Genomic DNA, 24,336 nt, shown 5'->3' with positions numbered 1-24,336 from the left:
ACAAACATGTCTCGAAAGCTGCGTGTATGCATTTGCTGTAATAACTGAAGATTCAAAACAAACAATGTGTGTAAATGTTGGGGGGCTTGACAGTGTAGAACAGCTTGAAGGAAGGTTTGTTTTTTTTAAAAAGACAATTTTTTAAAGTGTTTTTTTTTTAGTGGTTAAAGGCAGTAAGAAACCACACAGTGGAGCTATGTGAGGTTAACAACGACTTTCCAGAGATTGCTGGAATTGTTCTGTTTGAAAGTGGCCTGGCTGGCCACAAGCAGGGCTGTGTTTGTTTGCACGCTTATTGTTGTCATTTGTGCAAAATCCCATTCATCTTTTGGGAGTTTCGCTTTAGAGGAATGGTGGCATATTGTCAAACGATGCTCCACCCTGAAAACCCGAAAATCCCAGTGGATTCGCTCGTAGGATTCCTGTCAAGGGGAGGATAGTCGTTAGAGTGGTTATTGTCTGGCTGAAAACTGTCATAGTTCCAATTTAATTACATAATAAATGGATGAATGGCTTTGTGGTCCTTTTGTTGTGTGGCTGAATTAGCTTTCTAACATTTCTGTTCTTTTTTCACTCACTTGTCAGTACCACAGATCTGACCTAGCTTTCTTGTAGATGTGCATATTTTGACTCTAATCCTAACCTAGTGGTATCAAAATGTGTGATTTTAGCCCTGTGATCATTTTTCCTGGCAATCAAAAACTTTTTATTTTCAAAAACTAACTAAATAAATGCCTTTTGTTCTACATTTAAAGGTTAGAGTTAGGTGAAGTGTTATTGCTCATGTCTAATAAGAACACAAACCTCAGAGGGTTATGGCTAAAACTGTCTAAAATATGCATATGTACAAGAAAGCTATAACTCGGTCAGTGTTTTCTTCTTACTCTTACTGTATATCTTCATATTTACAAGAAAAAACAGTCTTTCTCTATCAGGAAAACCGTTACTCAGTGAGCATTCACTTGTGACATAGCCGTTTAATTATTTTGAATATGCTAATCATTACAGAAACTTGTACTCGCTGTGTTGCTTAGCAACCTTGTTATATAGCTATTTGCTTGAATTGTTTAATAAGAGAATGACATTTAATTATCATTACTATTTATAATCATTATGCTTTGCATTTCTTCATCCTCTGAAGATACGTACAGGTGCTCCCCATCGTGTACTGACTGATACACTGTTTGCACGGCCTCTCACAGCTTCCATGAAATAACAGATTTGATTTAGTAATTAAACATGTAAACAACCCACGAATATATCACTGATGAAGGATCCATGCAGTCTTGTGTGAATTAAAAGTGCAACAGATTTATAGGAACGTGAAGACATGGTGTCTTTTTACATGCATAGGTAAAGCCAACGTGAATATCCAGTGGGATGAGGACTCGGCTGAGAGCTTTCCATCAAAACCAGTGAGAATAGCGTTCGTACTGGTGGTTCATGGACGAGCCTCTCGCCAATTCCAACGTCTCTTCAAAGCCATCTACCACGCCTCTCACTACTACTACATACATGTCGACCAGGTAAGGCGCAGATGGCCATTTTCTTTCATTTCCAATAAGTGAAGCTTCTAAAATGTATGTGTACCGTTAGTCCATGTTTGATCAATCTCTTTGTTTCAGCGCTCTAACTACCTGCACAGGCAGGTACAGACCTTGGCTACCCAGTATCCCAATGTGAGGGTGACTCCATGGCGCATGGCCACCATCTGGGGTGGAGCCAGTTTGCTGACCATGTATCTTCGCAGTATGGCTGACCTGCTGGCCATGAGAGACTGGAGCTGGGATTTCTTTATCAATCTCAGTGCTGCCGACTACCCCATAAGGTAACAGCAGAGGACCTAATAATTAAGGCACCTCAATAAAGAAAGATGTGAGATGTTTGAAGGAAAAGTAGTTACTCCTAGTGACTCCGTAAAGAATTGTCCTGCAAGGAAAACTGCAAAAGGTGCAAGCATCCACTGAAGGTCAGAAATCTGTGCGCTTGGTTTTCTCTTTAGGAAGCCATGCACCACAGTAGTAGTTCACAGCCAATATGGAAGAAATTCAATACACAGTAGTCTGAGCTCTTGTGGTTAACTGTGAGCTTTAAATACAGAGTCACTCCAAAGCAAACAAATCAATGGAGCCGAACCTCTACTTTCTCCGACAGCATTCATTCACACCTTCCACATCTTCCAAGTGCCTGCTTCAGCGGTGAACTGATTGCAGTTTAATTGCCAAGGGTCAGTGCCTAGTGACTCTCCAGGCCTGTTGTGCACTGTATAGTCTAAAAGTCATCTTTTTACTCAAAAACCTCCCACTTAAGAAGCTGCAAAATGTAATTAAAAGCTACAAAGTCTCTGTGAACTAGAAGTGAAGTCAGGGAAGTAGCCTACTGGAAGAGAAATTTCATGACTTTTAAGTTTTTTTTAATGTGAGTTTATAGTCCTTCTGGGAGTTGAGGGTCTGCTGGGTTTTTGATGTAGCTCTGCAGCAGCCAATTAAAATCCTCCTATTAAGGAGCGAGTTATCTTTTCTGCACAGCCAGATGTCCACCAGTTGAATTTAGACAAGCTGTAATGGCCAGTGGGTGAAAGGAAGCTGGGTGTGATGTCTCTACAGCTGGAGCCAAGACGCTGAAACAAATGTGGATTTTGTTCATGGGTGGGTTCAGTCTTGTTGAGTTAGTCAGTTTCACCATATCGATGAATGCTGCTGACATGCTGTCCATGTGCGTTTGCCTTTTCGTGCGCGTCTATGTTTCTGCACCACTTTGTGCAAGCCTGACTTTCTGTCTTGCCGTCTGGATAGTTCGGTGTGTCTCAGCACCTGCCTGTACGCAGTTGTGTGTGTTAGGCTCTCTGTGTGTCTGTCAATGCATGATTAAAGGTATTTGCGAGTGTGCGTGCTGTTTTCTTCCCATCTTTTGTCTCCTCATTTGCATTAGGGTGATGTTGTTGAGAAAAGGGCTGACGTTGGAGGTTTTAAGCCCCATCTGTTGGGAGACGAAACGATTGATGGAGCGAAAGAAGGAGCCGAGAGGCAGAAATTGCAGGGAGTGGCGGAGGAACAAGAATAAGTTAGAGAAAGGAAACAAGACGAAACGGCATGATTTGGATCCATGCGATATAAAATTATGTAAACTGAGTTGTATCTTTGCTTAGTAAGTGCATTTGTAACCACAGCTTGGATTTGACTAAGTCTATGCAGTGCCCATCTACAGAGTTAAACTTGCAAATATAAACCTTTAAGTGGCACGGCTGGGTCCCAGTCAGAGAGTGAGTGCTGCTCAAGTGTCTTCAAGCAACAAAGTGAAGCCCATTCAGCTGTTTTTTTTTTTTTCTTTTTTTATGACCAGACAATCCCTTCTCATCTCTTTAGGAAGGAGATCCGGAAAAGAGAGCCGCTCTTCCTTAGGAATAAACACATCAGCATTACATTATCATTATGGACTTAGGTTACTAGCGCAGAAAAACATGTTGGAATAAGCAGATGTCTCCCTCCTGTGCAATGGCAAACCAATACAGCCACATGAGTTAATTCATCACAACCCATAACCCATTACACAAATTGATCCTATTAAATGTATCCAAGGAAAACTCAACCATCTGCTCTAAAATTTCCTTAAGATGCAAAAACTTTGGTCACACATTTTTTTCCCATATTGATCGCACTGTGTTTTTGCAGGCAGGAATGTCAGGGGCTCCCCTGCCCTGTGCTGCTCTGACTATAGCTGTTGTTATCAGTGGGACTGGAGACAAGCATTATTTCCCCTCTAATTCCCTCATAATGTCTGTCCTGCCGCATGGATGGCTCTCAAAGGCAATCCCACAGCCCCTCACACCAGCAGAGGGTCTGTGTGTCCAGGGGGAGATATACCGTGTGGATGTGTGTTTGTGTTTGCCTATGTGTGTCTGTCTGTCTGTGTGTGTGTGTGCATGTCCAGAGAGGCCAGAGGATGAGTTACACGCTTGCTTTGTCAGAGCATACAGTCCCCTTTCCCAGCTTTTATCTACACACTCTCCCTGCTTTTTACCTCTTTTCTTTAAAGCCTCTTTCATAGACTTTACAGCAGCTTTTAAGAAGACTGAGCTTTGTGAGGCAATGACTGGCTGCAGGCATCATATCTTCTAATCTCTTTCGCTTTGTCATCCACGGCTGAAAAAAAAGTGCAGCATCTCATACTTTACCATTGCTCATTAGGTGATAGGTGTCATTTCCTGCTGCGAGAAGAAAATAGAACATTAGCCCATTTACAACAACACCAACCCTTTCAAGATCCTGCTGAAAACATCTAGTTCTTTTATTTGCTGAAGTTTTGTAAGCTTCTACAGGCCAGATCCACGTATGAAGGATCCATGCAGTCTTGTGTGAATTAAATGCAACAGACTTACAGGAATTTATCTGTTAACATGCAGAGTAAAAAGACACTCTGCGTGCATTCAAACTGTTTCAGCTGTTGCATTCAGCCATCCCCTCTTGAGCTGCATATTAAAAATGTTGGATTTAAAACAACACATAATAAATATAACAGTATGATCACAGCTGTCATACAGTGGCATAATAATTAAGTTTAATTGGCCCTTTTATTTAAAAGGTGCATATTTTTTCAGTGACAGGTGGGGTTAAAACTAACAGCGCTCTGTGTGTGTGTGTGTGTGTGTGTGTGTGTGTGTGTGTGTGTGTGTGTGTGTCTGTGTGCAGAGCAGCCACAGGGCCGAAAGTAAGCAAACTAGACCCAGTGGACAGGGTGACCACTCAGGTGGCAAATCTGGAGGTTGACATGAATTCCCTGTGTAGTGTGCATGTCTACAAGCATTTGTTCGTCTGTGAATTTGCATTGCATTGTCACTTGTAGTCACAGTAGCAGATACACAACGCGTAAGCATTTGTTTGTGTGTGTGTGCGGAGTTGAGACGGCGAGGACTGCATGCGTCTGTACAGCACATCATCAGTTAGGGTTTATGGCTCAGGACCTCCTGAGATAAGCCCCCCAGGCTGTGAAATTGCTCCTTGAAGAGAAAATGACATTAATATGCGCTTGTCCCTCCCCCCACTGATCCTTGAGCCTCGCTGATCTTTTAGAAAGGCAAGCCAAGCCATCATGAAAGGCTCCACCGCAGATGAAATGTTAGAACCACTGACTGGGGCATAGCCTGTGGAGCAAAGCTTTTAGCCTGTCTGGCCTGTATATGAGGAACTAGACTGCTCTACAATGTAAGAGCAGCATGAAGTCATTCATCAAAATCATGGATAGCACAATCTTTTGTATAATCCTAAATAGCTTTAACAGCTTGAAGGAACTCAGAGACTGATCCTGGGAGCAGCTGAGGCCTTTTCTTCTAATTGATTGATATGTGACTTTAAGCCCTCAACTATTTCCTCATTACAGTAAAATTCCCCTCCGCTTGAAAATGTGTTTTCATTGTTGTTACATCACTTAAATGTTCGAGCACCATTGTGCTGAACTGGACACAGGAATGCTGTCTAACATGAATCTTCTGAAGGGTAAAGTTTGCAGTTACAAATACTTTGCGATGTGAAAACTCTGACTCTCCAGTGAAAATAACAATGCCTAATAAGTTGCATATTGCATATTTTGCGATTTTATGTGTCATTAAAAGTGTGTGGAGATGATCAATAAATAAGACCTTGATAATACAGCTGATCTGCTAAACTGGGACTGTGGGTGTAGTCGATCAAATATAATTGTTATTGGTATTACATAAATCACATTTTTTCCCCTTTTTTCCATGTGACCAACTAGAGAACTGTAACACATATACTGAATGTTTTTTATGTGAGGCAAGCAGTCAGCAGAAAAGAATTACGTGTTCATGATGAATCACAACAATCACAATCATTTTCCATGCCTTTAAAGTTACCATGAAACACAAATGATCGTTTTTCCCTTTGTAATGTGACGCATTTCAGAATGAGACTGAATTTATGGGAAAGGGCATTTAAATCCGATCACATGTGTAGAAAAACTCACATTAGTCACCTCCGTGTCTGGTCCAGAATGGTTTCTCTTAATATATCATATTTAAGCTGCAGCACCTGTGAACTAATAACCAAAAGAAAAAAAATACAGTTATGTCCGTAACTGTAAAAGATGTAATTTTGTTCAACTTCCTCTTGTACTGGAGCAATTGTGTATATAAGAATATGGAAAATGAGTGTTGTGTGTCTATAAAACAAAGAAATAAAACAAAATATCAAAATGTGGAATTATTTCTTCACTTGAAATTAAAATGGCACAAGTGAAAAAAATCGCTTACTCAGAGGCCCTGGCTCTACTCTGCATCTGTTTCATGCCTCCTGCCTAAACCAACAAGTTTTACTTTTCAGAGGCGCCCTGGGGGGACAGGGGCATAACTTTGTAGATTTCCTATAGAATCTTTTCAAATTAAAAGCCACCGCTTTGTTTTGAGGGGATAAAAATACTCAGTGACCTCGTACTGTAACTGGTTATGGCCACAATGATGCTTCTGACCTCCGTGAGGGTTAAAAGATTTAAAAGGTTTGATGACTCTGCTCCGAAATAAAATGCAAAAGCTTCTTTACTTCTTCTATGGTGCAGGACACCATAAATATCTATACAGGATTTCCTGAGCACTGATTTAATGTCTACTGCAAAGTTAAATTCAAGATGTGTAATCAGAATTGTGAAAACAAAAAGAAGTCAGTGCTATCATGTGTTTTTCATTTGTTAAAAGATAGTTTGCATAATTCTCCTCCAAAACTGATATTTGTGCTTCAAAATCAGTGTTTCCAGCTGGATGCTACCACATGTTCCTAGTCATAAGTAAATCATTATCTGTTATGTTTCAGGACCAATGACCAGCTGGTGGCCTTCCTGTCTAAATACAGATACATGAACTTCATCAAGTCCCACGGCAGGGACAATGCAAGGTGAGATGCAAATTCTGAAACGTAATTTTAATTTCTCCACAGCAGCCCACCCTCTCCCTTACTCTCTGGCTAGCTCCGTCTGTGTTTCTCTCGCACACATACAGCACCTATGTGCACGCCCGACGCGCTCCTGCCAGCACGGTGTGGTCACTGAATCATAATACAATTAGCTCCCATCTGTGGCTTCATTAATTAACCTTCTTGGTGGGGTGAGCCAGAGAGGTGGCTGCCAGAACGTTTGTCTCTGCTGACGCCACCCTGCCTGCCCCCCCCCCCCCCCTCCCCCCTAGCTTTCAGCCACATCACACCCCGCTGGCAAACCAGTCATCACCAAACACTGTGGGCAAAAATACCCCATAGCACATGGAAAAAATATGTCCTGCATGAGTCAGCATGAGTCAGCACTACCTTTTTGTGTTTGCAGTCAGTATTTTATCAGTGCTGTATGATAAGAGTGCAGCTGTTTTGTTCCTCGTTTAACCCTTTATTAACAATTTGAGTGTGTCTGTGTGCCACAAGTTCACCCACTGTCACCTTTCAGAAGGTGAGTGTGTGTGTGTGTATGGGTGATGTCACCACATTTATAAAGTCCTTTATAGCCGAGCTATTATGACAGTCTTCACCTGGGGCACTTTCTTGGGCGACCGTGGCTCAGGGGGTTGGGAAGCACATCTGTAACCAGAAGGTCGCCGGAAGGTCGCCTGTCCTGGTCGTTGTGTCCTTGGGCAAGACACTTTACCCTACCGCCTACTGGTGATGGCCAGAGGGGCCGATGGCGCGATATGGCAGCCTCGCTTCTGTCAGTCTGCCCCAGGGCAGCTGTGGCTACAACTGTAGCTTGCCTCCACCAGTGAGTGAATGAATAGTGCAATTGTAAAGCACTTTGAGTGCCTTGAAAAGCGCTATATAAATCCAATCCATTATTATTATTAATTTTTCCAACTTTATTAAATACTAAGATTTTATTTTTAAAGAGAAAGTGAGACTTTCTAAGTTTTGTGTCCTTCCTACAGGAAGACGGTTGCTCTTTGCTATAAATGAGCGGAGCTTTAAAAAAATCTGTTTACAAGAAAGAAATTGGAGGAAAATATAAATATGCTGATGCAACAGTAACTGACCTTTCTGAGCTTGTTTTTATGTAAATGATATCTCAAAAAAAGAAAAGAGGACTTCACAACAACAAGCTCTCACATAGTCACTGATATTACCAAAACGTTGTTCCCGTGTGCTTGCTAGGTTCATCCGTAAGCAAGGTTTGGATCGTCTGTTCTATGAATGCGACACCCACATGTGGAGGCTGGGTGACCGTAAAATCCCAGAAGGCATCTCTGTGGATGGTGGGTCCGACTGGTTTCTTCTAAACCGCCTGTTCGTGGAATATGTTATCAACTCCAAGGACAATTTGGTCACTAACATGAAGCGCTTCTACGCCTACACTCTGCTTCCTGCTGAGGTAACACACACTGACAGAAGCTGCTCTCACAGGTTCGAGTGTCTCTTAATCTTTGACTGACAGGTAAACACTGCTTTGGACTTGCACCGTGTCATATATAGAAAAGTTTATTCTGTTCTCGTTTCATTGCCTGGAAAAGAATTTGACAGCAGAAATAAGATGAGAACTGAATGATCTCTGTGGGGAAATTGAATGTTTATCACGAGCTACTGTGAATCTCCTTTCTCTGCTCCTACTCTATTTCCTCTTGTGAATTGGATGGTGTAAAAAATAAAAGGTATACAATTTTCTAATTTCGTCTTTTTGTCTTTGCTCTCCGCCTCCCCCTCCCTCTCCCTATTCATTTCTGTTTCTCATTTTCCAGTCATTCTTTCACACTGTGCTGGAGAACAGCGCCCACTGTGAGAGCATGGTCGACAACAACCTGCGCATAACAAACTGGAACCGTAAACTGGGATGCAAATGTCAGTACAAGCACATTGTGGACTGGTGTGGATGCTCTCCTAATGACTTCAAGCCAGCAGACTTCCATCGCTTCCAGGTAGTAACGATACACAAAATACATTTAAACAAAAGCTCTTTTGTGATCATTCAACAATAACTGTTAAAGGAGTAATTTGTAGAAAGGATTCTCAATAACAAAATGTTTAATCTTTTTAAGGCTGGGCCTTTGTTTTTTCATTTTTAAAGACAGTGTTTAAACATTGGTAAAAACAAATAATAAAAGGCTTAACATAGCAGTCTCCTTATTTGCATCGTAGCTAATTTTCAGTATCACTTAAGAATAAGGCGGGGTCAGTCTTTGGACCAATCACATTTGAACAAGACATGTTTGCATATAGTTGAACAGATGGTGTAGAGAGCCAAAATGCAAGATTGAAACCATCACCTATCAGTTTTATTTTTTTAAATAGCTGTTTAAAATATATATTTACTGAGCTGCAGGCTGAATATGAAGCCCTGACATTTTTTGCTAATGTCTCCAGAGGTTAAGTAAGTGTTTGCAGATTGCTTAAAACCAGAAATCATACATCAAAATGACATACTTGACGTGCAGTTACAACATATCTATGGCATAGATTTAACGAGTGAGCATTTCAGGTACAGTAGTGTCTTATGTTTTTGCATAAGATTGCTAATCACAAAGTGCCTAAAGATACAATTTAGAATTTGTTCTTTGCTAACTTTTCTAACGGACTGCAACTTAGGAAAAAAAACCACCAGCAATGAGAAAAACGCTGCAAAACACAATGGAAATAGAACAAACAAAAACGGAAATAGGAAAAACGAAAACATAAATAGGAAAAACGAAAAAAGAAATAGGAAAAAACAGGTTTCCAAAAGCATGAGGGAATTGTTTCTGGGGAGACAATAACCTGACAGACCAGTTGCAGGAACCAAAACATGCTAAGAATAGCACTGGGAGACACTTAAAAGAAGTGGAGGATCAATCAGTTTTGTGAAGAAAGAAAAGATGAGAGGTAAGTGTGTTAGCCTAACTAATAACCTAAAAATCTGCCATCAGTATTATATGAATCATGAGATTAAAGCACACTTACCTAACATATTTTGGTTCCTGCAACTGGTCCGTCGGGTTATTGTCTCCCCAGAAACACGTCCCTTGTGCTTTTGGAAATCATTTTTTTCCCTTTTCTGTTTTCGTTTTTCCTATTTCCGTTGTGTTTTGTGTGCTTTTGCAGCGTTTTTCTTATTCAAGTCAAGTCAAGTCATCTTTATTTATATAGCACATTTAAAAGACATCAAGTGTGGGCCAAAGTGCTGAACAGAGGGATAATATAATAAAAAGAATTAAAATAGATAAGATGAAAACATTATAGAAAACATTGTAAGACATCCATATATGTTTATGTTTATTTTTGCTGGTGTTTTCTTAAGTTGCAGTCCATTTGGCCTCTCAGGGCCACTGTACTTTTCTGTTGTGTTCAGACACAACACTGGCTAATCATTAAGTTAGGTCCCTTTTTTGTTCTCCAATTATTTATAGAACAGTGTTAAGTTCCTTAATAAAAAAAAATCATTACTCTGAAAATGCTCAGGTAAAAAGGAGTGAAAGTGAGTGGAAAAAGCAGCCAGAAAGTTTAGCTCCTTGGAGGGTAGCTCAGGAGTTGTGCACAGTCCTGTACTAAGTTAACTATTAGCACTTCTTAATTAAAAAGTCTACCTTCTTGTCCAGATATGGTTACTTCCAGCCCAAACCCAGATGCTAGGCACAGTGATAAAACTGAGGCTTTACAGAAGTCATTCTGTAAACATTTAAATTTTCTGTGTTTGATTTAACTTAGAAATAAGGGAGTCAGCAAGTTGAAGCAAGACTAATAGGTTTTAAATCCATGAGAAGGGCCAGAGAAAAACTGATGCTCCATTTTCTTTTTTTGTTCGCTTTGGATTTTTTTTTTTTTTTTTTTTTTTTTTTTTATTTCTTTTAAGGAGGAGGAGGGAAAAAAAGGATTACAGTCAAAAAACGACTGTACAGCAAAGACAGAATAACATTGTTGTGGCTTTTCCTCATCATAAGCATGAGTTGGCAGTATTTATGCAAAAACTCTTAGAGCCACAGCAGTGGGATAATGGCTCTGCACTACAGATTAAAATATCATAGAAAATATAGTGCAGAGAAACGTCTGCATTGTCCATTAAACTATATGACCATATATATGAAAACAAACTACCCTATCATAAAACTACAATACGAACAAACATAAAATGCAGTGAAAATGGAAAGAATTACGTGGCAGACAAGATGCAACTTCCACAGTTTAAAAAAAAAATCAAGCTAACAAAAAGTGCAGTTCCTCTAATGGCCACTTGAGGCTGACACCAAAAAGCAACTCGGTGTTAAAATGTTCAGCCTATCACCAGAAATAGACGTTTACACGCTGGTGTTGATTTACTACTACTTCTCTACCTTCTTGTCCAAATATGGTCACTTCTACCTCCAACAAACCACAATGGTGATAGCCACAGTACTAAAACTGAGCCTTTACAAACTAATGGGTGGCATCACCATAGCAACGTCAACTTTTTATGCCCAGTCTTTTGTTGTCAACCTGCTAATTTAGCTTTAAAGTAAAGTTAAGAATTAGAACAAGGCCTTAATATGAATACAAAGGCATGTATCAAGTGACTTTCTTTTGCTGGTCATGTAATTTTAGTCTAATAACTTTCGCCAGATGTCACAAAAGAGGGCGAGATGGGAAATTCTGCAGCTACAACAGGCCGCCAACCTGGGTGGTTGTGTTTAGTTATGAGGTGAGGAAAGTGAGGCATGTTAGTGTATATGACGCAGTGCAGTCGACTTTCCAACCTGAACTAGCTCACAGGCTTTGCTCCATAAAGTGTAATAGAGCTGGTTTCTGTTTATCACATGAATTATCACATATGCAGTGTCTTCAGTCCAGCAAAAGCCAGTATTGTTCATTCTTAAAGAAAAGTCAAGAGCAAGAGCTCGTATAATTTTGACATTTATTACTGTTTCATTCGTGGGAAATTTGTAATATTCCCCACAGCTATTAACACGACTGCCTTTAGCTTCCAGCCAAATGCTATAGGCAGGAATGAAAGGATTTGCAAAAATGGAAATTCCAGCTGTCCTTTTATCCCATGTTAAAGAAAAGCTGCTGCTTAAGAAGAAAAAAAGTATTTAATAAGCAAAACTGGCAAAAGGCCAGGGGAAAAGACTATGCAGCGGATCCTCATCAGAGATGTCAATCAGACACACCTTCAAACATACAAAAATGAATGTTAAAAACAGCACTACTTTCAGCAGACGGTCGCAGCACATCAGTATGTTGCAGGAAATCAGCAGCAGTCAATCCTTAAATTCTTTGCTCACAAGGTCTGTCCTCTCAACCTCAGCATCCAATGTATCCCCACAGCTTTCACAGTCGATATGTGCAAAATTATGTCTCAATTAGTATGACCCTGAAAGGAAAAAAATGGTAGGAATAATTAGATCTTCTCAGCCTTGGGTCTGTGATTAAGGAGACAGTTAGCTAGCCTTTCAAAATGAAAGTGAATGAGTGGCAGTGACTCTAGAGCCCCAGAGAAAGTCAGCGTCACACTTTTAATGCGCTCCTAAAATCTTAAAGCTGAATTACAAAGTGAATACAAATGTTCTGCCTCAGCAGAATATCACTTTAAGTCGTATCCTTCAAGAACGGTGAGTCATTTCATCTCTCCTCTTCTTTATATACCAGTCGGCGCACGGAGCTCAGTTCTCCCTTCGCCAAAGCTGTCTGCCGCATGTCTAGCCTCAGTCTCAGTTTAGTGCCAACCCTTTACCCTTGGCACTGCCGCTGGGTCTGGTTGGCACCTTGGTATCAGTGAAGTCCAATCCTGGGAAAAAAGACTTTCCAGAAGCAAGCCAGAGCTTGGGATTACTAGGACTTAATTTACCGTAAAGTAATCTCTTTGAGACGGTACAGCCAAGTATAGAAAACTTTCATTTGTTTTCCAGATCAGAACAATTTTTTAAAGTCAGTACAGCTGTCAATTTCCTACCATAGTTACTTTAAACTGTACTCATTAGAGGAGGAGTTTTATTAAGGAAGATTGGTGTAATGTGCCTTTTCTCTTTGTGCGTCTTTGTTTAGTAATGTGTTTAGAATGGGTACATTTTGGGAAGAATGTGAGAAAGACAGGCTGTGACAGGCTGCTGCTTTCAGATGATTCCACAGAGGGCATATCAGAACACCCACAAGCTCTAGGACTGTCTGGGAACTAAAACCCACTCCTTTGCATTTCCTTTGATATCTCGAGCCAATCTCTGAGTGTTAGGGCAACATCTGGTACTTTGCCACGCCACACAAGCATCCAACAGTTTCTGTGAGAAAAAAGCACATCTCTCAGAAATGTGCCACAGCGTGATTTGGTCTCCTTTTTTAGCAAGTAGCACCGATGTGTTTGGTGCCAGTTGAATAGTTTGGTGTCTAGGACTTAAAAGATGCCTTTGTGTGGAAGCCAGGCTGTGAAGGTGGCAGATTTCGTGATGCACCATCAGCTGCATAACCAACAGCGTGGCAGGGACAAATACAACGTGGCTTGAGTGGATGATTCTAGGCAGAGCGATTAATGCAAAGAACTGATAAGGAAAAAGACAAATAATGGATAACTAAAGAAAAGCATGCAAATGTTTATAGGGTATAGCTTCGTGTCTAGTTCTTGCTTTTCTTTGTCTACTAGTATTGACTGTAGTTACTATAATGAAGCTGTCTGATACTGATACCCTAAGTGACTTACAAGTCCAGTGATGCACCCAAAGTCCTTCTATCAATAGCAATTGCACCATAATGTGATTAACCTTTAAACATCTGTGTTATTGGCGTGCAGGTGGATTTGCTTGTTCTGCCTCACAAGTTTCAGAATTTGTAGGATCATCTGCTGATGTGAAGTGACGTGCACAGGAGCAGCGTGAGGTTTTCTACGGGTTTTATGTCAGTGTTTTTAGTGATTATTTGTCCATTAATCATATGCATTAATAAATAAGGCGTTAATATAACATGTTTTCTAGTTTCTTTTGTTCTTATAAGCAGCTGTGTGATTATTTTACACATCAAAGTCTGTTTACAGGTCTGGATTTGTACTAAATTACCAATCATGTGAAAACTGTTTTTATAAAGCTGTGTCACTGCAGGGGGAAAAAATTTAAATTATGTCAATGTCAATAAAGAAAGGAATTTACCAGAATACTGTGTGGCAGCTTGAGGCCAATGACTTGAGGCTACATTAGCTGCTACAAGGCTACGCAGTCAAATTTCCAGCCAACTGGCAGCAGAGCTTCATTGTGGGTAACATAAGCGCCAGAGCCGATGAGGAAGAAAAGACTATATTTGTGGTTTGACATTTTTGTCTATGGTGATTTTGTGGTGTTAAATTAATGGGATAATCTTTTAAGCTCATCTAAACCCTCCAGTTTATCTTAACATCCCTTGTGGGGCAATGACCAGGATGCTGGGAACCGCTAAAGTACAGGACACCATTTGTACTGCAAAAGAATGAAATAGAGAGATAGTCTTGGGAGAGAGTATATTTGATTTAATACATAATAATTAATTCACAAACCCCATATGGTAATGATTTCCCTATTTTTATCTGCTACTTTCACTCACTTTTATACTACCTCCTATCTAATTCTCTTTCCTGCCCACATGTCACTTCCTCACATATCTCACACATCGCATTTGTTCGGCTGACGTCCTGGCGCACAACCATTTCTTAATCTTCTCCTTTTTTTCTTCTCTTTATCTCATCCGTCTTTGCTTTGCTCTCCCCCCACCTTCCTACGCTCTCTGCCTGCAGCAAACAGTGCGGCCCACCTTCTTTGCCAGGAAGTTCGAAGCCAGCGTTAACCAGGAGATAGTGAACCAGCTGGATGCCTACCTGTTTGGACCATTTCCCCAGGGGTCGCTGGCATTGAACTCATACTGGGAGAACGTGTACGACGAGCCAGATGGCGTGGCCAGCCTGTCTGACACGCAGCTAACGTACTACCATGCTTTCTCACGACTGGGCCTGGCCAGGGCTGCCGCCTCGCTGCAGGGGAACCCAAAGGATCACAGCTGCAGGTTAGTTTAGTGAAGATGTGCACAATGCACAATCCCCGCAGACGTCCATGTATGCATGCTAATAGTTCTCAGGCCCTTGATCTTCTGTCCAGCCACACCCACACGCACTCATTATCATTATTATTACGCCGCACCTGCACCTACATCCACAGGTGCATTCAAGTTTGCTTTTGCTGTCAAAAGCAAGCCATACACGTAGTATACGAAACCACAACATAGAGTATACAAAAGCCTTTTGTTTGTCTGCTGATGCATTATCTCACATAGATCACATGTCATGGAAATAAGATAACAATGAACAGTACCAGTCAGCAACTGGGAACTCTGGGTAATGCTATTCATCTTGTAACACAATATGACACTCAATTTATCCGTCAGATAATGACGCTATATAGGTCATAACATTGAAAGCTGGCCTTTATGCTAGGGTATAATTAGTGGAAATGCATGAATTCCAGAGTGCTGTTAACATACAGTGTGTGGTTAAATTAAAAGGGAAAACCACAGTATGCGTTCATATTTAACAGGCAAATGGAACATTTCAGCTTCATGTCTTTTAGTAGGATTTTTAATAGCATATGCTTTCATCAGTTTAGTTTATTTGCACAGTGATGAGACCTGTATGCAAAAGAGTCACAAATTCAGTATGCTAATGTGGAACAGAAAGGGGAAGCGTAAACTGCTAATTTGCGTACATGCGACACAAGGCCCCATGTATCTCAGTGCATCCAGGAAACAAACGCCTACAACATCTTAATGATGTCAGCAAACATTAACACAGCTTGGCCCCACATGACCAGGAACAAAAAAACATATTAGAAAACAGCATGAAGGCAGGCTGTTTGAACAGCGTATGGTGGCGAAAGGCGATATGATCCGTCGTGGCTTTTGTTGGGAGTCATCCAAGCTGCCAGTCTGTGTTTCCTCTCATGAAACTTTCAAAAATCATCAGGTGTCTTCGAAGGCAGTTTCAGTTGCAGTTTATAGAGTAAGTCAAGAAGGCAACTCTCGCCCTATGACAGCTGGGATAGGCTCCAGCGCCCCCCGCGACCCTGAAAAGGATAAGCGGAAGCGAATGGATGGATGATGGATGGATGGAAGAAGGCAACACGAATGCCATTACCTCAGCTGGCGCGCGCTGCATGTGAGCTGAGATAGTTTGCTCCTCACAAGCAAGTCCCCACTATAGCAAGGCGTCCGATGCCCCGCTGCATTGTGGGTGTTCTGTGAAATCTAGTAGGTAAAGCCAGGCAGTGAAAGAAGGCATGGTTTCAAAGTCAAACTTCAAAACCATCTCGCGGCGACAGCTCTTGTTATTCAAACACTGTGCATCTGTTAAAATAGAGAGCTAGAGCACGGGACAGGTGTGCGTGTGTGTGTGTCTGCACGAACGAGAGAAAGTAGAGGCTTCAAACACACAACTTATATTAGTTTCCAATCACTGAGAGGGCAGAGGTCATAGATTAAGAAAACAGAAAGAAATGCTTTAAATATCTGCATGTGTGTGTGTAGTGTGGGTTTGTTTGTGTTTAGGTAAGCGCCTCATAATTGATGCTGTTAATGTGTCTGTTAACATACATGGTAAATAGACTGTTTGTCATATAGCGCTTTTCTACTCTATCTCAGCCCTCAAAGCATTTTACACAACTTGCCTCATTCGCCCATTCATACAAGCACTTTTCTTTTTCTATGTCCTTTCTATGCAAGTGCTTTCTATCTAACACGCACACACATTAATAGTCCACTGGATGCATCAGAGAGCAACTTGTGATTAGTATATATTGTTGATTAGCAGATGGCATGAGTTGTCAAACATTTTTCCTTCATGCCCCACTAGAGAAGACAGAAAAGTTTATACCCAACACCCCACAGTTTTTAGCCATCATTAACAATAACAAGGGATCCAGGTTGAAATTATACTGCAATAAAGGTCAGTACAATAGCATCGGTAAAGTGTTTATTTTCCCTAAAATAAAAATCTATTCACTCAGCTTATTCGACTACTTGTACCTGCATTTAAATAATTGATAGCTTAGAGAAAACGAGTGATTACGCTGGTATGTGGGGTTCTTTCTTGAATTACCACAAGCACAACAGACGGTTTTCTTTACAGTAACCGCTGGTGTGTTTTTTCCACAGTGAGTGACAGGATTAGAAAAAAGTAAACCTGGAATCTTACCCAACATTAGTCCCAGGTTGTACCTTTCATGTATTAGCATTGCATTAGAGGCATGACAACACCTCTACCTGGCTATCTTTGAAAAACGCAGTAGGTTTTTTTAACCACACTAAACCACTTTGAGGTAATCCCGGAATCCTCACAGCACCTTTTCACCACTGGGAAGATATATGTTTTTTAAATTAAATATGTCTGCTGTACAGTAAATACAAAACATGTAACAAAGTCTTGAAGGTATATACCTGACGATATTAGAATATTGATAATCTGTCTGCATTTTATGTACAAAACTGTGTTAAATGCAACAATGTGCATTTATCCACTTTGATTACTAAAGACAGCAATAGAAATATTGAAAAAAATATTCTTTGTTTAGCACATTAAATATGTTAAATGTGTTAAATGTGTTTCACTTTGATTTTTATGTAGTGATAATACATCAGAGAGGCAGGCTGGGCCTAAAGAACATGTACATGATATGCTGTGTGAAATGTTATGATGTGATATTTTAGTCTCATAATGTGGTCTTAATTTTCCATAGCGTCATATGATGTCATAACTTAGTGCTTGGTCTCACAGTCCTCGCTTGTCTTTTGTGTTTTACGTCACATAAGTGTTTCCAGCTGAATCGCTTGCTTGTGATTTTTGTAATTCCACCACTCTGTGGTTTATTAACGTAATAATTAAACACACAATGTGTGTGCTGGCACTCTGCAAGGCCTGCCTGGAGCTGTCCTGTTTAAGTTTTATTGATCTGTAATTTAGTTCGTGAGCTGAGTAATTAAAGCTGATCACGTTTTTGCTTGAAGCGAGCCCCAGCAAAGCTCACATTTGAAAATATATCTTTTTCAAGTGTCGGTGTGATGTCTCGAGTCTGCTCACATATGGTGTGCGTGTGTGAATGTGTTTGTGTGTGTGTGGCCACGTGTTTTGCATGCATTTCAAATTCAGATGTGCTACCAACAGATGGATGGGTCAACTTCATTGTGAGACCTGAGCAGCAGAGAGAGAGAAAAATGGACACAGAGAGTGATTTGGCTCTTTTAGCAGCCTACTGTGACTCAATTGGAGAGATTGTGGAGTAAAAGCCTGAATGGAGCTTCTGTGCAGGCTACGCCCTTGCCCCCTGCTCTCTGCTTCTCACACTGGCAGCCACGTCTCTTTTGGGAAAGATGGGACAGAAAGCAGAATGAAGGAAGAAGAGCGATGAGGGGAAGGGAGGAAAAAGCAGGTGTGAAAATGTAGAAGAGGAGAAAAAGAGAAAGACTCGGGGAAAAGGAGCTGGAGTGGAGGGAGTGTGCAAGGCTATTCTTGTGAGTGTAAATATTTGCTGTTCTGCTTGTCAGGGTAGCATTTACCAGGACGGGTTGACTCCTGGTCCTTTACTGGAATACTGATGAGGCCATAGGCACAGGGGAGCAGGGAGAAACAGTGCGTGGATGTGCGTTTGTGTGTGTTAAGCTGTGCAACCAAAAAGGAGGAATAAAGAGGAGTTTAAGGAAGCAGAAGGATGAGAAATCTGGGCGAGAAGGACTCAGGACGTGTGCAGAGAGCAGCTGCAGCGTGCTCCCCAGCAGTGCCTGCCCTGGCCCCTTTTTTGTTTTTCCAGAAGTCACTCCGGCTGGCTGCCCTGAGGGCAGACCCTCTGTCACGTATGAAGCGACACACACAAATAAACAACAGACTAATCAGAGGGGCAAGACCTTTATTCAGCTTCAGCTGACTGGATGACCCAGTTCAACTTTGTTCAGCTGTCTTGTAATGCTTTAGTTGGGTTTTGTTCGTGTGTGTGTGTGTGTGTGTGTGTGTGTGTGTGTGCGCGCGCGCATCTGTGACTAATCTGAATATGCTGCCAATGCAGCCCATGACTATTCTGTAATTTTCAGACCACTGTGGTGCCGCCTGTCACGTGCCTTCTTAATGCCATCCCTTCCACTTCAGAGCACATGTTAAAGCAACCAGCACATTGTAGCTCAAGAAACTTTGTTGTTTACTCAGAAGTTCATATCTGATCTGAGATCTACTGCAGCAGCAGTCATGAACCCACAAAGTGTGGACACAGCAACTCGCAAGCAGTGCGGTTTGGGAATTATCTGCCTAGTTGACACATGTCTTTTACCAATTGGATTTCTGTTAAAGGTCATTGAATTAATGTCGGCCGTGTCACACAATCACACAGCACATTGACTCTCCACTAACCTTCACGGCAAGCATTCATTAGCATCCAGCCACATTAGCATGTCCAAGGCCCCCCAGACCTTATCCACATGAATCTTGATATTCTCCTCTCCTTACAGTATCAGCTCTGAAAAGCAGCACCGTCAAGTAGGTAGGTCAGAAGGTATCGGGTTTGCTAATGGATTCTCATTTTCTCAACGCTCCATCAGGTATTTCCCCATGGGCCACCCAGTATCAGTGCATCTCTACTTCCAGTCAGACCAGTTCCAGGGCTATCTGGTCAAGCACCATGCTACTAACCTGGCAACAAGCAAGCTGGAGACCATGGAGACCTGGGTGGCACCCACAAAGAACTTCAAGTTAACCACTCCTCCTACGAGCACATTCAGCAGGTTGCAGTTCGCAGAGGTGAGTCAGCATATTAGTCTGCATGCCCTTGCATTCATTTTTAATTTGAATTCGCTTGTTTGGCGTGAGTCACAAAACAATCAGTCAGCTGCTGCCAGTGTCAGAAAATGAGTTCCATTAAAACTCTGAGCAGCACACAGCAAAAACACACTCCTCAGCATATAATTAGAGGTGAGATATACAGCTCATTGCCATGGTGACCTCATATATCGCCCTTGCCAAGACTCATAGCAGTGCATCTCCACACAATTAAACTGGTGCCTGTAATGGCCTTGTAAAATGTAAATTGATTGAATTCATCCCAGTTTACAGGGATGAGCGCTTCATGTGCTGCTTATTTGTTGTTTCCTAATAGAACGTCTTCTCACCTTCACACTGGAATGCTTCCCTTGATTGTCTTGTTATGTTAATGTGTGTTTCTGTTTACCACAACGCCTGTTTAGGATACAGCCGCTCGGCTGTGATGTGACAGCCACAGAGTGTCTTTTTAAAAAGGACAAAATTAACTGAGTGAATGCAAATTGACCTTTTTCTCTGCTTTTATCGTGCAGAGCTTTAGTAGGAGGCAGAAATGTCAACAAATTTGCGAACAAATTTGTTTGTGCCCGCGGACAATGCTCGTGCACCTGGATACACTTTGACCACGTTCGACCTTTTGCGGCGCTCTCATTCTGAACACGAAGGGATGCAGACGCCCGGCCGACGTGTGGCTCCCTCTTGCTAAGCCCTGTTTGTCTGTCTAACCTATGAAACCGTGAGTGACAGAGAAGTGATATGAGCTGTGGCTTTTATCTGAATGCTCAGCCTGAGAAAACATTCTCTGTCTAGCACTGTGTAGTGGCTGTCAGTCAATCAGTTTGTCCATCTGTCATTCAAAATACAAGACGACAGCACGGCGTAGCTGCAGCAGCGCACTGCCTTTTCTCAAATTTGTAGATATGGACCATTATGCTATAGCTATATACTGGGGTTTGCTAGATAAACCATATGGTTGGCTTAACAATGGTTTCCTTGTCCTCCTTTGGATATAAAGAAAGACAGATATGTCTTTTCACTCCCCTGTTGCTGCCTTTATAGGCCTTTTTTACAGCACTTTAGTACAGGACCGCTTAAAACCTGCACATTAAAAACCAGTATTTCACCTCAAGTCAGATTTGACATTGAGAGGCATTTTAAGCTGTGCATAAATCCTACAGCACCATGACTAACTTTAACTGAAGATTACGTCCTCATTCCACCACAGTCTAGATAATTTATGTGGACATACATGGGAGGAAAAAAGAGTAGCAACATATTATGATGTAATGTAACAGAATACAATGTAGAAAAGCAAGAGTAATGCTTCTGACAAAGTGTATGCATTTTTGAGCATTTTAGCTTGAAACAGCTGGGACCTTTCTTTGTGGAGCGCTTCCCATTCTCTCCATTATTCCCGTTACGTCCCAAAGACATGTAGGTGTTTAGTTAGCTGATAGACTTTAAACTCATTGTAGATGTGAGTGGACAGATGTCTGTGTCACTCCTGCAATAGACTGGCAGCTTGTCCAGATGTCCACAGCAAGAAGGTGGACATCTGGTGTGGAGTTTGCATGTGCTTCCTTTGTTTGCGTGGGTTTCATCTGGCCTCATCCCACTCTGCTTTTTCTTCCACACATGAAATTTGGACAATGATGTAACTACCTTTAAATTTACTGGACTGGTACATGGACTATTCTCACAATAGCACAAATCATTTATTGTCCCATTCATGTCAGATGTTTGCATTTTTCTTTTTTTGGATAACGTCTAGAAACGTTTAGCTCCAGAAAAACATGTCCAAGAATAACTCCAGTTTGTGCTTTTATAACAGAAATTGTCTTGTTTTCTCTTGTTTTCTACTCATTGCATCACTGTGCATGTTTATTAGGGTCCTTCCATCTTGCCTCGGTAGCGTAATGTGTGCCCCCGGAGAGTCCTCTGGTGCTGCTAGTAGACACCTGTATTTGATTACCACTCCAAAAAGTGTCCCTAATAAGCCTGCAAATGCAGCCTCGAGGGGCATTTGTGCCCTATGTTTTTAAGCAGGGCCAGATGTAGAGTGGGACTGTCCATGACCTTGCTTGATAAAACTGACCAGACTTATTTAATGGAAGTGTCAAACTATAGGCACCGACTGCCCGATGACATGGAGAAGAGGTTTACAGGGTTACTGGGTCACAGAGAAAAAATGAACTGTAGCTGGATTATGAAATAGAGTGTTTTATGCGTTCTGTTAAGTCAGGTACAGAGCATGAAACAAGTAATACAGGTAATAATGGTGAACAATGAATTTGGGAAAAGTAATCCAGGTTATTATCAAGTTTTTTTTATTTTTGTTTTTTGTCAGGTCAACAGCAGACGATAAATGAGGGCTAAATGTTTCAAACGTAGCAGAGGCTGTTAGTAATTGCTGGTTAAGAGCGGAAAATCTGAATAAATGGTCCAATTGGGTGGAAAGTGTGAGTGAACAGACTGGTAGAAAAATGTAGTAATTGGACAAAGAGCGTAGAGCCACAATGAGGTTGCCAGATCAGCATTTGTTCCACCTAAGCGTGTTCTTCTAAGTACAGCTATAAGCGAAAGAAGGTCGTGAGCCCCTGACTTGGTTAGCACTCATAAGCCTTGATTGAGTGTTGGTCTTAAGCCAAAGCTTATAGGGTAGGAGCACCAAGGGACAGGTTGAGTGTGGAGGTCATCGTAAGCTATAGGCTGAAGTAGGCAGGAAGTTAATCCCTGTTCGACCTACTTTCATACTCGAAGGAAGAGTTTTCTGGTACTGGTTCCATCTCTTATCCACAGATATACCTTGAACGTCATCACCAGGAGAGAAATATGTTAGTGGAAAACAATAATTGCAGTCTTTAAAACAATAAAATGAATGTAGTTAAAATGTTCCAGCCAACTTTTGCTATTGTTAAAACACTGCCATGTCTTTGCAAAAAGACCTCAAGTGTTCTGTATAAATAAACAGCAGATCAGTTTATACACCAAGCAGTCACAACATTAAAACAAGCCTAATGTTAAGTAGTTCTGGCTTGTAGTGTGGTGTCTGGCCTCGGGATGTTGGCAAAGGATCGTCCATGTTCCGGCACATCCAACTGATGCTGTATTGGATTAATATCTGGGGAGTTTGAAGGCCGTGAGGCCTTGTTTGTGTTACTGAGCAGTTTTTGTGATGCGTTAGGGTGTATTCGTCCTCCTAGAAGAGTTTGTTTGGATTGCAAAACTGTTTTTGTGGGTGGTACGTGTTAAAGTTACATCTCAATACTTTTTTCTTCTTTTTTACACTTTTGTGGTAAAAATGGCCTTCTGTCCAGTATTTCTGTTGTAACCAGGATAGACCCTGACCTTTGGTCATGAGGCCAGACAGCAGTCAGGCAAGTTGCCTGTGCATCTTATTAACTTGGTACAGAAGTCTGTGGAAGGAGACTGCCCACTCGTCTGACCTGAAACGGCTTAGAAAAAAATGCAACTTGGAATGCAGATGTGCATATTTTATATTGCGCATAGTAGATGCTCAATAAACTGCAAGAACTAGAAGCAGGTCTCAGAGGGTTCCCCTCTAGGCACGTGAACACTGTCACAATCTTCTTCTTACAGCTCAGTTTAGACAGCCATCTGCAAGTTTCCTGGTAGTGGAAAACAGTGTTATTTCTCTCCAACTGCTCCTTTTAACTTCCTCCTGGGGCCTTGAAGGAGAGTGTTGCTAGCCATATGAGCGTTAGTGTGCATTAGCGAATCAGTATTGAATAAAGTAATGAGCTACAGAGGTGCAGGACAAGAGAGCTGATTAGTAATTTAAGGGGCAAGGTCCAAGGGGCAGATATGGCAGAGGTCAGTCCAATAATTGAGAGGAAAGTGAGGTGTGTTTTAACTGATGACAAAACACACACTGTTTCTGTGCGTGTCTCATTTATGCAAGTGGTGTCTATTTATACTGTACATGGTAATCGCAGTTCTCAGAGGACCTAATGCAGAGTCAATTCCAGTCAGGCATTGATCGTCCGGCTGGGTGAGGCTGTGTTAATCAGCTACTATTGTAAGGATGAGCGCTTCTTAAAGCCGCCATCCCTCTCACATTTCTGCAAACACCCTAGACATCTTTTATTGTCAGAGCCTGTGTGTGTGTGTGTGTGTGTGTGCGCCTCCCTCTCTATCACTCTGTCTCACAGTTTTGCAATTTAGATGACTTTTTTAAGTTGACCACAGCAAAGATATTAAACACAATTACTGTAATTGTGTTCCTATTGTTATGATTTGTCTGTCTTACCGCTGGATCTCGTTTGTTCTTTCTTATTGCGGGATGTTTTGTAGCGGGACTTTTGGCAAAATATAAGTTAGAAAGACATAACCAATAACCTGCAAACATGTGTATTCTAAATGTTAATTATGTAAGCTTAGAGGACATTATAATCTTAAAGTGGCTCATTGTTCCATTGGCAGCCCTCCAGTGTTTTGCAGGCTGGCAGCTTCTGCAGCCAGAGGCACTGTATGTCTCCTAACTCGCCAAAGATATATTTGACTTACTGCTACAGTTTGTTAAATTTATTTATCTCAAAATTCACGCAAAGAAAAGCGCTTTCTCTGATTTTGTGGAAGCATTGAAACCCAGTTTTT

The 24,336-nt window shown here is 41.4% G+C and overlaps 1 protein-coding gene across 1 annotated transcript in view; it reads left to right on the top strand.

Moving 5' to 3' along the window:
- Nucleotides 1–24,336, top strand: part of xylt1 (xylosyltransferase I) — a 78,694-nt gene that overhangs the window by 45,308 nt on the left and 9,050 nt on the right. Inside the window, exons 3-9 of the mRNA XM_026170048.1 lie at nucleotides 1,354–1,526; nucleotides 1,626–1,828; nucleotides 6,819–6,899; nucleotides 8,136–8,352; nucleotides 8,717–8,893; nucleotides 14,671–14,936; nucleotides 19,503–19,701. Coding sequence (XP_026025833.1) covers nucleotides 1,354–1,526; nucleotides 1,626–1,828; nucleotides 6,819–6,899; nucleotides 8,136–8,352; nucleotides 8,717–8,893; nucleotides 14,671–14,936; nucleotides 19,503–19,701 — 1,316 coding nt within the window. The remainder of the gene's footprint in view (nucleotides 1–1,353; nucleotides 1,527–1,625; nucleotides 1,829–6,818; nucleotides 6,900–8,135; nucleotides 8,353–8,716; nucleotides 8,894–14,670; nucleotides 14,937–19,502; nucleotides 19,702–24,336) is intronic.

Source organism: Astatotilapia calliptera, chromosome 6 (assembly GCF_900246225.1).
Source record: "Astatotilapia calliptera chromosome 6, fAstCal1.2, whole genome shotgun sequence".
NCBI classification, from domain to species: Eukaryota; Metazoa; Chordata; class Actinopteri; order Cichliformes; family Cichlidae; genus Astatotilapia; species Astatotilapia calliptera.
This window is presented reverse-complemented; position numbering and strand designations above follow the sequence as displayed.